Raw genomic sequence first — 16,612 nt, 5'->3', positions numbered from 1 at the left:
ATTGTTGAAGGGCGTTGCCGAAAGGAGCTACAGGAGCTCAGGTGCAACTCCCCACAAGTTAAAAGAGCGAACTGGCATTCTTATGTTGTCCGAAGTCGTAGAGCAGGGCAATCACTACCTCCTGAAGAATTCCCCTGCTGCCAAGAAGATGGTACCCCTCGCGGCTCGAAGCACCCGAGTCGACGAGCGAGGCAGAGGGAGAAAAAGTGGTGGAGGAAAGAGCCCCTCTCATGGGATAACAAAGCAATGTTCACTGAACTACCAAAAGAATGGGACTGACAGTACCACCAAGTTATGGCATTTTCACCACCAAAGGGAGTTAATAAGGGAAAAAGAGCACAAATTAGCAAGTGAAGCCAGACACCCAAATCTGCACACGATGTGGATACTGTCATTATTAGTATGTTGCGCCACCGCAGAACACGAAAACTCTCATCAGCCTTTTAAGTGGTCCTTGATCTGATGGGAAGATCAGAAAGTTATATCCTCTATAATAACTCCCGGAAACCCTTCCTTTAAGTGCCAGCCATGTGACATAATACAGGTTAGCCCCTGCTTAAATAGGATTGGCTTTTATTTTTGCCCCGCCTCCAACCCGGGAAAAGCATACTGTAATTATCCCGGACACTATTATTGTGCATATTGGGGATGCGAAACAGTGGCCTTTGGATTTTCCCCTGGGGGAGAAAAGGATAAATTTATTACAGTGGGATGGTTCCCATATGGATGTACCCCACCCAAAATAGGGAGAGACAACGGAGTTATTCACGCCGGAAACTGTGGGGGAATCCTGATAAATGTGACCGATGGGAATGATCAAGCTTGGCTATTGGGAAAAATGTGGGGAGCACGACTATGGGAACCCGGCATTGATAGAGGAGGACACTTTTTAATTTAAAAAGACCTAGCACCACAGGACTCAGAGTTAATAGGGCCAAACTCTGTATTACAGGAAGAACAGGAACCAGAGCAACAAAATAAGGCACAAGAAATAAACACAAGGTATAGTAGTGCAGTCCCTACACCAGGGGAAACCTCAAAAACAGGATTGGAATACAGTGCACTGTGGAAGATAATGCAAGCCAGCTATCAAGTATTAAATACAACACACTCAAATTTGACCCGAGAATGCTGGCTGTGTTATAATATTAGGCCCCCCTTTTATGAAGGCATAGGAAATACCCAAAAGGTGAGACGCATTAATGGAAGCAATCCTGCACAATGATCTTGGAAACAGAATAGAAATGAGACGCAAGGACTGACTTTATCCCAAGTAACAGGTAAAGGAAGGTGTATAGGAAAAATACCACCAGAAAAAGAACACTTATGTGAGGTGATTATGTCACAAAAAGATGAAAATAAACCAGCAGAATGGCTCCTTCCCGCGGCAAATACAAAGTGGGTTTGCAACAACATAGGCATTACTCCCTGTTTATCATTAAGGATATTTGATTATACTCAGGATTACTGTATACAGGCTACCATTGTCCCTAGGATTATTTACCATTCAACTGACTATGTTTACCAGCAACATACCACTGCAGAGTATCATCTAGTAAAAAGGGAACCCTTTACGACCCTGACCATTGCAACCCTGCTGACTATAGGAGGAGTAGGAGCGGGGACAGGAGTAGCCTCCTTGATAAATCAGCAAAAAGAAATTAAGACATTGCGAATGTCAGTAGATGAGGATTTAGGAAGAATCGAACAAGCCATTGATGGGTTAGTAAAGTCAGTAAGATCCTTATCTGAAGTAGTGTTGCAAAACCGCAGGGGTTTAGATCTTTTGTTCTTGCAACAAGGCGGCTTGTGTGTAGCCCTGAAGGAAGAATGCTGTGCATATGCCGACCATACAGGAGTAGTAATAGATACCATGACAGAATTAAGAAACCAGCTAGAACAAAGGAGGCGAGAAAGAGAGGCAAATCAAAGCTGGTATGAATCTTGGTTTAATTATTCCCCTTGGCTGACTACCCTGCTATCCACGATTGCGGGACCACTGATTTTATTGATACTTGGATTAACATTTGGGCCATGTATTTTTAATAAATTGATAACAATTGTAAAGGGACGCTTAGAAGCAGCACATTTAATGCTTATCAGAGCAAAGTATGAATCGCTACCTGAGGACATAGAGGATGAGAGATTAGAATGGGCTAGACAAGAATTAAAAAGATTCAATGAACAAAATTAGGCTAAAAGAAAAAGGGGGGATTGTGACGGGTTAATGCTTTGTTCATTGAAATTGCAAACGGAAAGTGTAGGACTAAACAACAGGAAATTTCATGTGCTTTGTTTATTGAAATTGCAAACGAAGGACTAAACAACAGGAAATTTCATGCCCTTCGATGAAATTCCTATATGTTATTGCTTAACAAGCGTTTGACTTTCAGGAAAAGGAACTCCTATACCAAATAAGGAGACGAGTCGCCTAGGGGACATCTGAGGAAGACTCACTGCCTTCATCCAACGACCACCAGGAGGCAGAAAACGACCCCCTAGCAACAAGTTGGCACATGCGCAGAGTGCTATGAAATAGACACGTCAACAGGAAAAGGAACTGTATAAAAAAAGCGACGAAAACCTGAAAACCGCGCGGCAGTTGGCGGAGCGCAGACTCCCCTGTCGCCCAGCGCTGCATTTGCTTATGCCCTGCTTGCTGTAATTAATAAAATTCTAATTGGGACTAAACCTTGAGTCGTGCAATTTATAACACAACTACCTGGCCACTGTTGGCTGCTTTCGAGCAGCTCGGAGTGCCAGGACAGGGTCGGGAGTTCGCTTTTACTACTAAAGTGAGTCGACCTTTAGATAGAAAACCCTGACGTTGCAACACGTGCTGCGGGGTCCGCTAGAAGATTCCTATAGTTTAACAGTGGAGGGCTTTAGTACCCTGCGCCGCAGTGTGTTGCGTAACGGCGGTTAGATTTTTTTTCTTTTTTTTTTTCTCTGCGGTACGGCTGCAGTTCCGTACCGGGGAAAACCGCGCGTTTTTGAGGTGGGCTAGCTACGGGAGGGTCCCGGGACAGTACCGACACCGGGACACCCCCCTGCCCGTGTCCCCGCAGTCGCGAGAAGCGGCTAGAGACGGCCGCCCCGAGCCGCGGCCAGCCCGCCTTGCCTCTGATATCTCGGGAGCGAGCGGGACGCAGCGGCGTCTTTAGGTTTTTGCGTCAGGGGTTAGATATTTCGAACAGTTTGCCTTTTAAAACATCAGAAACATGGGCATACGTTTATCGAGAAATCAAAAGAGTACTTTTAAACAACTTAGAAACATTTCAACAGATCTAAAATTTCCTGATAAGCTCTAATCAAATTTATTTCCTGGCTATCAGCTGAGATTCCAGACAGTACTTTACAAGATATAAATTCTGTTTTATTTTGAGATGATGTAGGAAAATTAATAACTTTAAAAGTTGAAAATGGGGAAAACAAAATCTCTTTATTTATTCCAATTGAGACGTTAATTTTGAGGAACTAAGGATTTTTTAGGAAAGTTAAGATAATAAGTTGCTGAATTAGCTGAAGTAGATAGGTAATCTTTGTTCGCAGTTAACAGAAGCCGGATCTTAGATAAGCTACCCCGGATCTTGTAACTCATTTCTTGTCAGGTTTATGTAGTTGTCCTTGTAATGAAAAACAAAATGTGGTAAATAGGACATAAGATAGCTGCAGATTTCCTGCTTAAAGGACCCATTCAACACAGGAAACTGTAAGTTCTACCAAGGAATCATTTGTCACGAATGCATTGAAAAGGTAGAAAGGTTAGGACGAGGAAGACTCATCTTACTTCCTCATTTTGGGTGACCCCTCCCCAAAATAGACCCCCGACTCATTTTAAGAAACGAAGTACGCATGCTTAATAGCCTTTTTGCCAATTAGCATACGAAGCGAGGAATGGGAGGTGACAGGGGTATGAATATGCATTTGTATTTTGGATATTCAACACTTTTGTAAATAAAAGACTTTGTAATTACCTGTGAATTTCGCAGTGCGAATTAGGGAACTATCCCGCGTGCTGCCCGGCCGTAATAAACATACACTTTCTAACTTTAAACTGTTAGAGAGTTTTTGTCCGTCACAGTTGGGTATCGATACTAGATCAATACCCATATTTCTTTAATAAATCATTTTGGCGAGCCAGCCAGGAGACTGCTCTCTCTGGCCGTGGGGCCAGCGGGGTCCAGGACCCCTCTGGGCGCCCACCTGGAATTTTCTGGGAAGAGGGCTCCTGCGGTCCTGCTGACCACCCGGGGAAAGACCAGAACCTGCTGGAACTACGGACAAAAGGTATGTTTATATTTGAAAATAGGTACCTTGGTATAGGCGGTTGGTAAGACACTGAGAGACGTCTCGTGCACAACATACGCCTCTTGGGTTTGTTTGTAAAAGTTGTGACAGCTCTGCGGAGCTTGGTATCAGTGGTTTGGTAGTCCGTGTCCCGTAGTGGGGACAGCGGCAACCTGCCTTTGTTGTGTCATCTTGCAGTTTAAAGGTGCCTTGGTAGTCCGTGTCCCGTGCGGGGGCAGCGGCGGCAGTGAAATAACCGGTGTTGTTGTGTATTAGGAGCAGTGGTGGCTCCGGTTACACTTTGTGGTTCAAAAGTACCTTGACAATCCGTAATCCGTGTGGCGAGCCCGTTCTGGGACGCGAAGGATCCCGTTGTGGGTCACGGAAAATCCTGATTGCGGCCCCGAGTGCACGGGGTGTGTGTGGTGTGAACGGATCCGTGTTTTGTCGTCTCGTGGTTTTGTGTGTTTGTGTCTTCAGGTGTGGAAGAATTATTGGTGCACCGTATGTATCGTGGTCTGTGGGAGTTTGTGTTGTAAGCGTTTTGATTTGTGTGATTTTGGAGTGTGTTAGTAACCTGTGTAAGTGTTTTTAGGAGTTTTGCACGCTTGAAGTTGTAAAAGCCTTTTGAATTCCCCGCCTGATCAGTGGAGGGATCCCTCTGTTTGCAAGAGCGGAAGTGTAATAGACTATGAACACGAAGAAAAGTTCCAATAGGAATTTATTACATTGCAGCAAGCAAAGCAAAGGCAAATACAGCGCTGGACGGCAGGGGGAGTCTCGCTCCACCAACTGCCGTGAATTGGCAGGTTTTTCAGTCTTGCTTTTATCTTGCTTCTTTCCTCCGATGATGTATGTGTGACGTGTTGCTGGGAGGGTCTCTTTCTGTCCTTCGGTGGTCGCAGAGATGAAGGCTGTAGTTGTCCTCTTCCTTATATGGTAACTAAGCTGGAATTCCTGAAACTTAAAGCTGATTAAGCAAGTAGAGAGAGAGAAAAGAAATTGGGCTTGGGCAAGGGTATGTTTGCCTATAAGCTTAGATAGTAACATAGTAACTTCCTATTATCTTGAGTTATTTGATCTCCAGTGAACAAAAAAATAGTTAATGTTTATCACAGAAGGATTTAAAGTGTTTGTATTGTATCCAGATTGTGTGCTGGAGGGGAATTAGACTGTGTGTGAGCTTGAACAGCGTGTGCTTTTGGCAACAAAATTTTGCTTACGTTTTGTTAGGTGAAAAAAAGCATTTGTGTAAGTTTAAATTGTTTATTTTTGAACTAAAAGGAGCAAGCCGCGTAAGGAGGTTTGAAACCTGAGCCAGCCCCAGGAATTGGGAGGGGGTGATTTGTTTCCCTGGTAACCGCGGGGGAATCCAGGCTCTGCAGCCTCGGGCCGTGTCTCTAAACTCCCTGTAAAACCCTAAGTTGTTCTTTTGGCAAGTGAGTGTTTTAGTTAAAGGGAAAAAGGTTTTGCTCGTTTGTGAGGCTTGCAGTTTCTAGAGTGTGTGGCAATATTCTAAAGTCCTGGGGGTGTAGTCCCTAACCACAGAGTGGAGAGGCAGCGTGGGATCAGGGTTACCCCCCCACCTCCTCCTCACGGAGGGATTTGTGTGTGGTGTCCCGGCCGAAATCCGTAGGATTTTTCGGCGGAACCTTGTTGAAACTTCTGGTGGAGTGTGTTTGGGATCGTGAGGGACCCCTGGCTATTTTCTTTGTGAACCTAAAACGGTTGGTGTTTGGAGTTGGGTCTCTCTAAGAAAAGGTTTTGATTGTGTGCAGTGTGATAAACATTAACTATTTTTTTGTTCACTGAAGATCAAATAACTCAAGATAACAGGAAGTTACTATGTCACTATCTAAGCTGATAGGCAAACAGACCCTTGCTCATTCCTTCTCTACTTGCTTAATCAGCTTTAAGTTTCAGGAATTCCAGCTTACAACTACAGCCTTCATCTCTGCGACCACCGAGGGACAGAAAGAGACCCTCCCAGCAACACGTCACACATACATCATCGGAGGAAAGAAGCAAGATAAAAGCAAGACTGAAAAATCTACCAATTCACGGCAGTTGGTGGAGCGAGACTCCCCTGCCGTCCAGCGCTGTATTTGCCTTTGCTTTGCCTGCTGTAATGTAATAAATTCCTATTGGAACTTTTCTTCGTGTTCATAGTCTATTACAATTTGGTGCCGTGACTCGGATCCACCTGTGAGATAGGACTTTTGGTTCTGCCTGGGGGGCGCCCCGCCGATCAGTCGGCGGCCCTGGTAGACCCAATTCCTGTCTCGGTTGGACCGACGAACCTAAATTCAAAGCATTAGGCAAAGGAGGCCGGCAGACCCTATAAACTTTGTGCACAAAGGTCCGGACGAAGACGCAAGACGCGTGAGTATCTGTGTGGAAGATTCCGTTTGGTCGGGGTCGGGTATCCTGGAGTGCTGCGAGTGTGTGTGTGAGTGAGAGGAGAACCGGCAGCTCGGATTTTCCAAGTGATTGTGGACCCTCAGTAGTGCGGTTCTCATTGCCCGAGAGGGCGTGAGCCACGAACAAGGGGAAGCGAGTGATTTCCGCACCACGCTTGTGTGAGGGCACTCCAGAAGATGGGACAGGGGAAGAGCAGGCCCTCTACTCCCATAAAACAGATAGCCCACTGGGGTTCATATTAGACAATTAGAAACATTACCCTAACACAGGGGGTAAAGATAAAGCTAAAATGATCCATTATTGTGTAGTAGTATGGGGTGGAAAGGAGATTTCCTGGAATATTTTTTAGCCTATTTTTGGATCATCAGAAGATTGGGTGAGGCAAAAACTCAACTTGTGGGTAAACACTAAAATTCCTTTTAGTCAGGAAGAAAGTGAATATGCTAATGTATGGGTTACAAGACCTGGGGGTGAAGTGCTCCTGTTTCCCCTCAAAGAGGGAGGATGAAAGAAAGACAGGAGTAAAGAGGAAGAAGCCTTACTAATCCCACCTCCTTACATACCCCCTCAGAACCCCCAGATTCCGGATGCACCTCCAATAGAGCCTCAGGAAGCAGGAAGTAATCCCGAGCCCCCCGAGGAAGTGCAGGGACCCATAACCCGAAGTCGGGCTAGATAGCATAACCTATATCCCCTAAGAGAAATGCCTGTGGGGGGGGCCAGGGACCTCACCCAGCGATAGAGTTTGTTTCAGTACCTTTGAGTTCTGGGGATGTTCGAGAATTTAAGAGGGAGATGGGGAGCCTCCTGGAAGATCCTTTGGGGGTGGCCGAGAGACTGGACCAATTTTTGGGACCCAGTATTTATACTTGGGGCGAGTTGCAAGCCATATTGAAGATTCTCTTCACGGCCGAGGAAAGAAATATGATTAGACGAGCGGGGATGCGCATATGGGATTCACAACATGCACAAGGACCTTTAGCAGACACCAAGTGGCCTTTGCAGGATCCCAATTGGAATCATCAGCAGCAGGATCACAGAATCAATATGCAGGATCTGAGGGGGATAATAGTACAGGGGATCCGGGAAGCGGTGCCTAGGGGGCAGAACATCAACAAAGCATTTAATGAGAGACAGAAAAAGGAGGAGACACCTACGGATTAGCTAGAACGCTTTAAAAAAAAAAAAAAAAAAAAAAAAAAACAAACCCAAAAAAAACCCCTGTAGATGTACTCGGGCTTAGATCCTGAGACACCGTTAGGGCAAGCACTACTAAAAACACAATTTGTGGCTAAATCGTGGGAAGATATCAGAAAGAAGTTAGAAAAATTAGATAATTGGCAAGATAGAGACCTAGATGAGCTATTGAAGGAAGCACAGAAGGTATGTGTGAGAAGAGATGAAGAGAGTCACAAGAGACAAGTAAGAATGATGGTGGCAGCAGTAAGGGAAACTAGGAGAATTGATGCCCCTCCCAAAACAAGTCAAGTGGCCCAGAGAAATGGGGGAGGGGTTCTCCGGGTAAAGAAAAAGGATGGAGGCGTATGTTTCTACTGTGGGAATGAAGGACACTTTCGGAGAAACTGCAGGAAGCAGCTGAGGGATGAGAGAGTCTTCAAAGAGGACTAAAGGAGTCAGGGGCTTCATTTGCTGGGGACACGGAAACATCAGGAGCCCTTGATAAAATTAAAAATAGGTCCTCAGCAGCAGGAATTTGAGTTTTTAGTAGATACTAGAGCTGAGCAATCGACAGTCCAGGTACTACCGGAGGGATGTAAGATATCAAAGGAAACTGCTCAAGTGGTAGGGGCGAAGGGAGAGCCCTTTAAAGTCCCTGTTATTAAGAATGTACTGGTGGAATCAAGGTCCAAAATGGGAATAGGGAACCTTCTACTAGTACCAGAAGCAGATTATAATTTGTTAGGGAGAGACTTAATTATAGAAATGGGTATTAATATAGAAGTAGTAAATGAGGAAATCAAAATAAAACTCTGTCCCTTGAGGGTAGAGGATGAGAAAAAAATTAACTCAGAAGTATGGTACACTCCTGGTAGTGTAGGAAGGTTGAATATACCCCCCTTCTCGGTAATCATTAAAGATCCAGAGACACCGATAAGGGTTAAACAGTACCCCATCTCCCCAGAGGGGGGTAGGTTGTTTGTAGATGGCTCATCGTGAGTAATTAATGGAAAAAGGGTCTCTGGCTATGCAGTAGTTGGAGGAGAAGGACTTGCAGTTATCGAATCAGGCCCTCTAAGTAGATCTTGGTCGGCACAGGCCTGTGAACTTTATGCTGTACTGCGGGCATTGCAGTTGTTGAAGGATAAATCAGGTACCATCTATACTGACTCAAAATATGCCTATGGGATTATACACACTTTTGGAAAAATATGGGAAGAACTGGGGTTGATAAACTCCCAGGGAAAAAACCTGGTTCACCAGGATCTAATCAGGAAACTGCTGAAGGCCTTGAGGGGACCTAGGAAAATTGCTGTTGTTCACCTGAAAGGGCATCAAAAGGGATTGGATTTTAAAAGTAGGGGAAATAATGCAGCAGATCAGGAAGCAAAGAGGGCTGCTTTGCAGACGTCACAATCTACCCCCCAAGAAGATCCGAAGGCTGAAAGAAAAGAGCGTGAGACTAGCAGAGGGAATTTGCAAAAGATATATAGTTTTACTATGCAAGAAAAAGAGAAAATGAAAAGAATGGGGTTGAGAGAAGACCCAGAAGGGGAATAGCGACTTCCAGAGGATAATAGAACTGTACTGCCTAAATCCATAGCTATAGATATTATGAGGAGAATACATAGCAAAACACATTGGGGGGCACAAGCATTGGTAGATCAATTTGCCACCAAACATATGTGTATTGGGGCAGATGACTTGGCAAAGCAAGTAGTGAGGGGGTGCGTTACCTGCCTAAAGGTAAATAGGGCCAATTTAAGAAAAACCTTAATAGGGGGGACGACCTACAGCATACCGGCAATTTGCTAACATCCAACTAGACTTTACTGAGTTACCAAAGACTGGGAGGTATAAATATCTATTGGTAATAGTGGATCACCTAACCCATTATGTAGAGGCATTCCCTACAGCAAGGGCAACGGCACAAACAGTGATCAAGGCCCTATTAGAGCAGATTATTCCCAGATATGGGGTCACGGAAACCATTGACTCGGACAGAGGCCCCCACTTTACATCCAAAATAATTAAGGAAACCATGGCAATAATGGGAATACAATGGGATTATCACACCCCCTGGCACCCCCAAAGTTCAGGAAGAGTAAAAAGAATAAATGGGGAAATTAAAAAACAATTGACCAAACTCGTGATTGAGACCAAACTGTCATGGGTAAAATGCCTACCATTAGCATTGCTAATATCCGGACACAACCTAGATCGGATATGGGAATATCTCCATTTGAAATGTTGTATGGAATGCCCTACAATATAGAGGAACCGCAAGATCATCCAAAGTTGAGGGATCAAAATATGAATGTATACATTACCAGCCTAATGAAATATAAGGAAAATCTATAGAATAAGGGAAGGTTAGCTCAGAGACCCCCACTAGATTTGAAACTGCACCAGGTGCAACCAGGAGATTGAGTAATGATAAAGTCCTGGAAAGAAGCAACCTTGGCCCCACAATGGGAGGGCCCTTACCTTGTATTGCTTACTACAGATAACTGCAGTCAGAACAGCAAAAAAGAAAGGGACCCATGCTAGCAGAATTAAAGGGCCAGTGAGCAAACTGACTCCTGAGTAGCAGGTAAAAAGCAATCCTGGAGACCTGAAGTTACAGATCCAGAGGAGAGATCATCAATGAATGGACACCGTGTAAAATATGCACCAGAACCACACTACACGGAGGAAAGATTAATTTGTAACTCTGATGTTAAGATAAAGTGTAGAGACCCAGAGTGCAATTGTTATCCTTTTGTTTGTTATATTTGTAAAATCTGCGGGGACAGGTGGTGGAGTCATTGTAGGCGAGGAACCCCTCCTAGAGGAATTTGCAGCCCCTGTTGGGTACTGCAGCAGAACATAACTGATTAGATTCTAGAATATAAAGTTAAATATGAGGGATTAGTAGGAGAATCAGAAGAGTGGTGGAGGATTTTTGCATTAGGGATTAAACCAAAATATTATTGTTATCACCCTAATGAACCCATCCCGTTCATAGCTGAAATTGTTGACTGCACCTGCCACACACGCCTAAAGGGAATCCGGTGTGATACATTCCCGGTTAAGTATCGGAACTGGGATTCCTATGTCAAGAGGCAACAGAGTCGCCCCCGGGGACCTCCTCAAGAATATCTCTGCTGCTGAGAAGATGGTACCCCCCGTGGCTCGAGGCAACCGAGTCGACGGGAAAGGCAGAGGGGTAAAAAGCTGTGGAGGAAAGAAACCCCAGGGGTGGGACAACAAAACAATATTTGAAGAATTGCCTCAGGAATAGGAATTAGAGCAAGGACCCTGGGCAGAGAGACAGGTTGCAGTCTATGAAATGGAACAATCCTCAAATATACTCCCATTCCTATGCCCCCAATGATGCTCACCACGTGACCCAGCTGATTACTTTTCTTTTGCTGATGTTATACTTAAGAGGGATTAATGCCTTAGACAATCTACCACACCAACCCTTTAAATGGTCACTATGGCGATGGGATGACAATGAGATTTTGCAAACTGTAACTACTGTAAGAGCACCCAGTTTCAGAGTAAAATTGTGTGATCTGACCAACATAAATCATTGTAGAAAAGTACTGAACCTAACGGGATTTTACATGTGCCCAAGCTCAAATCACAGTAAAAGATATTGTAATTATCCTGGGGAATATTTTTGTGGATATTGGGGGTGTGAAACAATCGCCTCTGACTGGACACCCAGGGGAGGGCATGATAAATATTTGCAAACAGACTTTAGACCATGTATATTTAATAAACTGATTACTATAGTGAAAAGCCGGCTGGAAGCGGCACATCTTATGCTTCTTAGGACTAAGTATGATCAGATACCTGAAGAAGAAAATTTAGAAACTTTAGAGTTAGCTAGACAAGAACTGCAAAGATACAGTGAACAAAAATAAGTAAGAACAAGAGAAATGGGGGAATTGTGATAAACATTAACTATTTTTTTGTTCACTGAAGATCAAATAACTCAAGATAACAGGAAGTTACTATGTCACTATCTAAGCTGATAGGCAAACAGACCCTTGCTCATTCCTTCTCTACTTGCTTAATCAGCTTTAAGTTTCAGGAATTCCAGCTTACAACTACAGCCTTCATCTCTGCGACCACCGAGGGACAGAAAGAGACCCTCCCAGCAACACGTCACACATACATCATCGGAGGAAAGAAGCAAGATAAAAGCAAGACTGAAAAATCTACCAATTCACGGCAGTTGGTGGAGCGAGACTCCCCTGCCGTCCAGCGCTGTATTTGCCTTTGCTTTGCCTGCTGTAATGTAATAAATTCCTATTGGAACTTTTCTTCGTGTTCATAGTCTATTACATGCAGAAAGCAGAGAGCTCAGAACTTATGCCCAGAGCTAGCAGAAATAGCCGAGAAATTTTTGGTGCTGAGATATGCAATTGAAGTAGTCTACTTTGTGTTTTGTAACATCTCGGACCAAAAGGGATTCTAAACATGGGGGCAAATGAGAGCAAAGAGATTCCCAGAGGAAGCCCTTTAGGGTGTATCTTAACACACTGGAAAGAACTGGTGGGCTGTGGTGGTACCGAAACTAAGAGGGAGCTTGCTAAGCTTTGTACACAATGGTGGCCATTATATAAACTTGATGAAGGTGTGAAGTGGCCAGTAAACGGTACACTGGACTATGAGACATTATTACAATTGATGCTTTTCCTTCGGCGTGAACAAAAGTGGCAAGAAGTAGCTTATGCTGATATGTTTTTCACTCTCAGGAATCATCCCGAGTGGCAAAGGGATTGTGGAATGAGGTCACCATCTGATCCTTTAGTATTAGCCCTTGAAAAGGATAATAAAGCTACTAAAGGGAAGCCCAAATGGTGTTGTAGTACCTGCTCGATAAATCAGAGGTGCACCCATCCTGACAAAGTATACCAAGCAGAGGCTTTGGAACAATAGACAGAAGACATACTTAAGCCAGCCCCTAGGAGGCAGGAAAGGAGGAGGGTGGTGGGGGACGCAAATTCAGAACCATCATTGACTCCAACCCCCCCCCCCCCTTCATCTTTAGCTTCATCTTCCTTTGGGAGGACAGCAACTGAGGTAGGGGTTTCTCCACCCACTCCTAAACCCCGCGATCCACTACTGCCTAGCAGTGACAGTGAGTGGGATGAACCTGAACCCCTCCCACCAGGTCCTAAGATTCCCTCACGAGGACCTATAGCATCAAGGACCCGAAAACAAACCAGAGTTGTCGTACAAGCACCTCTAAGACAAGCAATAACCTCTGATGGGGAAACAAAACTGATTAAAGTTCCCTTTTCCTCAACTGATTTAGAAATTTGGGAAAGGATTGCTAAGGGCTATCGAAGTGATCCTATAGGGGTTGCTAAGAAAATGAAGTTTATGGTTAAGCAGCATTCACCTGATTGGGCAGATCTGCAACTGCTACTTGATGCCTTAACAGAAACTGAGAAGCAATTAGTTTTTAAAGTAGCTGGGGATCTGGCTGAAGATGATTGTAGGACAACACAGGAGGATGTTAAAGATGTATTTCCCCTTCAAGACCCAGGTTGGGATCCTAATGATGATGAGGAGTTAGGGCGGTTAAAGAGATACCAAGAACTGATAGTAAAAGGGCTAGAAAGAGCAATCCCCAAAACCATAAACTGGTCAGCCTTATATGCTATCAAACAGGGCCCCTCTCAAACACCTTCTGAATTTCTAGATCACCTGTGAGACGCAATGTGCCGACACACCACCCTGGATCCTGGATCTGATGAAAGAACGCAGCAATTAATAAATTTAATTTTAGGACAATCCACAGGAGATATCAGGCGGAAACTCCAGAAGATCCGGGGCCCAAACAGCCGGAATTTAGAAACTTTATTAGATGAGGCCTGGAGAGTTTTTGGTAACCGGGAAGAAAGATATAAACAAGGGATGAAGAAACTAGCAGCAGTAGTAAAAGAATGAGAAAAAGGGAAACATGGGCAAGGTCCACCAAAACAAGGACCACCCCGACTAGGAAAAGATCAATGTGCATTTTGCAAGAAATTTGGTCACTGGAAAAACCAGTGCCCAGAATTAAGAAAGGGTAATGAACATAGAAAAGGTGATCAGAAAAGGGAAAAAGTAGTTGCTCATGTAAAAAAGGACTGAAGGGGACTGGAGGGCCCTACCCTAGGGGACCCTCTGGTTATAGTCAAACTGGGGAACAAAGAAAAAGAAGTGAAATTTTTGATAGATACAGGGGCAACATTTTCAGTGTTGAATAAGGCCCTAATACCTGTAACCAATGACTATGTTATGGTAAAGGGGGCAACTGGCCAATCTGAAAGAGCTTATTTTTGTAAACCATTGAAGTATAAATTGGGAAAACAGTGGGGCATCCATCGATTTTTATACATGCCTAATGCTCCATCTGCACTTTTGGGCAGAGATTTGCTAGAGCAGCTGGAAGCAAGAATAATATTCAAAAATGGGGAAATTAGTTTGGAGGTAAAGGATCAACAATATGTAGAACTGTTAAGCTTAATGCTAATAACCAAAGAAATTGAAGTGGCAAGTGAAAAGGAAAATTTTAGGAAAATAATGGATCAAGTATTTCCAGGAGTGTGGGCCTCCAATATACCAGGAAGAGCAAAGAATGTTCTACCAGTGCAAATCAGGCTTAAAGAAGGAGGACAGCCCGTAAGGGTTAAACAATACCCCCTAAAGAAAGAAGATATAGAAGGGGTTAGCCCAATTATTGAGAACTTTCTGCAGCTAGGACTACTGAGAGAGTGTCAATCTGATTTTAATACTCCTATTCTGCCAGTAAAGAAACCTGATGGGTCATACAGATTAGTACAAGATTTAAGGGCTGTTAACAAGGTAACTGAAGACTTGTATCCAGAGGTTGCCAATCCCTACACCTTGTTAACCCGTTTAACACCTGAACTAACTTGGTTTACTGTTCTAAATCTAAAGGATGCTTTCTTTTGCCTCCCTCTCCATGAAGCCAGCCAGAAAATTTTTGCATTTGAGTGGGAAAGCCCTAAAACTGGAAGAAAAACTCAGCTCACATGGTGTGTGTTACCGCAGGGGTACAAGAACTCCCCTACTATATTTGGGGAGCAGCTTGCCAAGGATTTAGAGTCCTGGGAACCTCCACCAGGAGAAGGACAGTTACTCCAGTATGTGGATGATCTCTTAATAGCCACCCAGACCCAGGAGACATGCGTGGACTGGACGGTAAGCCTCCTAAACTTTCTAGGCCTGCAAGGGTATCGAGTATCCCAGAAGAAAGCCCAAATGGTGAGGCAAACAGTTATTTACCTGGGTTACGAAGTAAGTGCTGGACAAAGGACTCTGGGGCAGGATCGCAAGGAAGCAATATGCCAGACCCCGAAACCTCAGACAGTGAAAGAACTAAGAACCTTTTTAGGCATGACAGGGTGGTGCAGACTGTGGATTTATAACTATGGGTTGCTTGTTAAACCTCTGTATGCCTTGATCACAGAAGGGAGCAGAGATCTTCAGTGGACAAAAGATGCAACCCGAGCCTTCAACCAACTAAAGAAAGCCCTTATGTCAGCTCCAGCCCTGGGACTTCCAAACGTGAGTAAACCATTTTTCCTGTTTTCTCATGAGAAGCAGGGGATTGCCTTGGGAATATTAGCACAGAACTTAGGCCCGTACCGGAGGGCAGTGGCCTATCTTTCCAAGCAACTGGACACAGCAGCTAAAGGATGGCCAGGGTGCCTCAGAGCAGTTGCAGCAGTAGCAATAAACATCCAAGAAGCACGCAAATTCACCCTAGGCCAGAAGATGACTGTGCTAGTATCTCACACAATGTCTGCAGTCCTTGAGGCAAAAGGGGGACATTGGCTCTCCCCACAGAGATTTCTGAAGTACCAAGCCATACTGGTAGAACAAGATGATGATGAAATTGTGGTAACTAACATTGTGAACCCAGCTTCCTTCCTCAGCGGGAGTACAGGAGAACCAGTGATCCATGACTGCCTGGAGACCATTGAAGCCACATACTCGAGCCGCCCAGATCTGAAGGACACCCCGCTTGAGGATGCTGACACCTGGTTTACTGATGGAAGCAGCTATGTCGTCAGTGGAAGAAGGCACGCTGGGTATGCAGTTACCACAAGCAGAGAGGTAATAGAGTCTGGGCCATTACCAACTAATACATCTGCACAGAAGGCTGAAATAATTGCCTTAATCCGAGCCCTAGAGCTGGCAAAAGGAAAAGAGATCAACATCTACACGGACTCAAGGTATGCATTCGGAGTGGTTCATGCTCACGGAGCCATCTGGAAGGAAAGAGGACTGCTGAATTCACAAGGCAAGAGTATTAAACACGCACAAGAGATACTGAGGCTATTAGATGCCATACAACTACCTGAGAGAGTAGCCGTAATGCACATAAAGGCACACCAAAAAGTGAGCTCTGAATTGGAAGAAGGGAATATGCTGGCGGACAGAGAGGCAAAAGAAGCAGCAAAAGGTGAGGTACCTGATAAGGCTGTTGAGGCAGCATTGATTCCAGATGGAAAAATTTCTATTGAAGGTAAGCCAGTGTACAATAAGAAAGATAAGAAACTTATCAAGGTAGAAAAGGCAAGTTATAATCAGGAGGGATGGGCTGTAACAGAAGAAGGGAAACTTGTAGTACCCTCCTATTTGTTGTGGTCATTAGTACAGAGGGAACATGAGAAAACACACTGGGGAATAGATGCCCTGTATAACC

The 16,612-nt window shown here is 44.4% G+C and overlaps 1 protein-coding gene across 1 annotated transcript in view; it reads left to right on the top strand.

The window, feature by feature from the left end:
- The window catches only part of LOC131378739 (MLV-related proviral Env polyprotein-like), a 62,191-nt gene extending 59,997 nt beyond the window's left edge, over window positions 1-2,194 (top strand). The window contains 1 exon segment of the mRNA XM_058423883.1: window positions 1,047-2,194. Coding sequence (XP_058279866.1) covers window positions 1,047-2,194 — 1,148 coding nt within the window.
- The last annotated feature ends 14,418 nt before the right edge of the window (window positions 2,195-16,612 follow it).

Source organism: Hirundo rustica, chromosome W, assembly GCF_015227805.2.
Source record: "Hirundo rustica isolate bHirRus1 chromosome W, bHirRus1.pri.v3, whole genome shotgun sequence".
Lineage (NCBI taxonomy): Eukaryota > Metazoa > Chordata > Aves > Passeriformes > Hirundinidae > Hirundo > Hirundo rustica.
The sequence above is the reverse complement of the archived record's forward strand: the minus strand, read 5'-3'. Positions and strand labels throughout refer to the sequence as shown.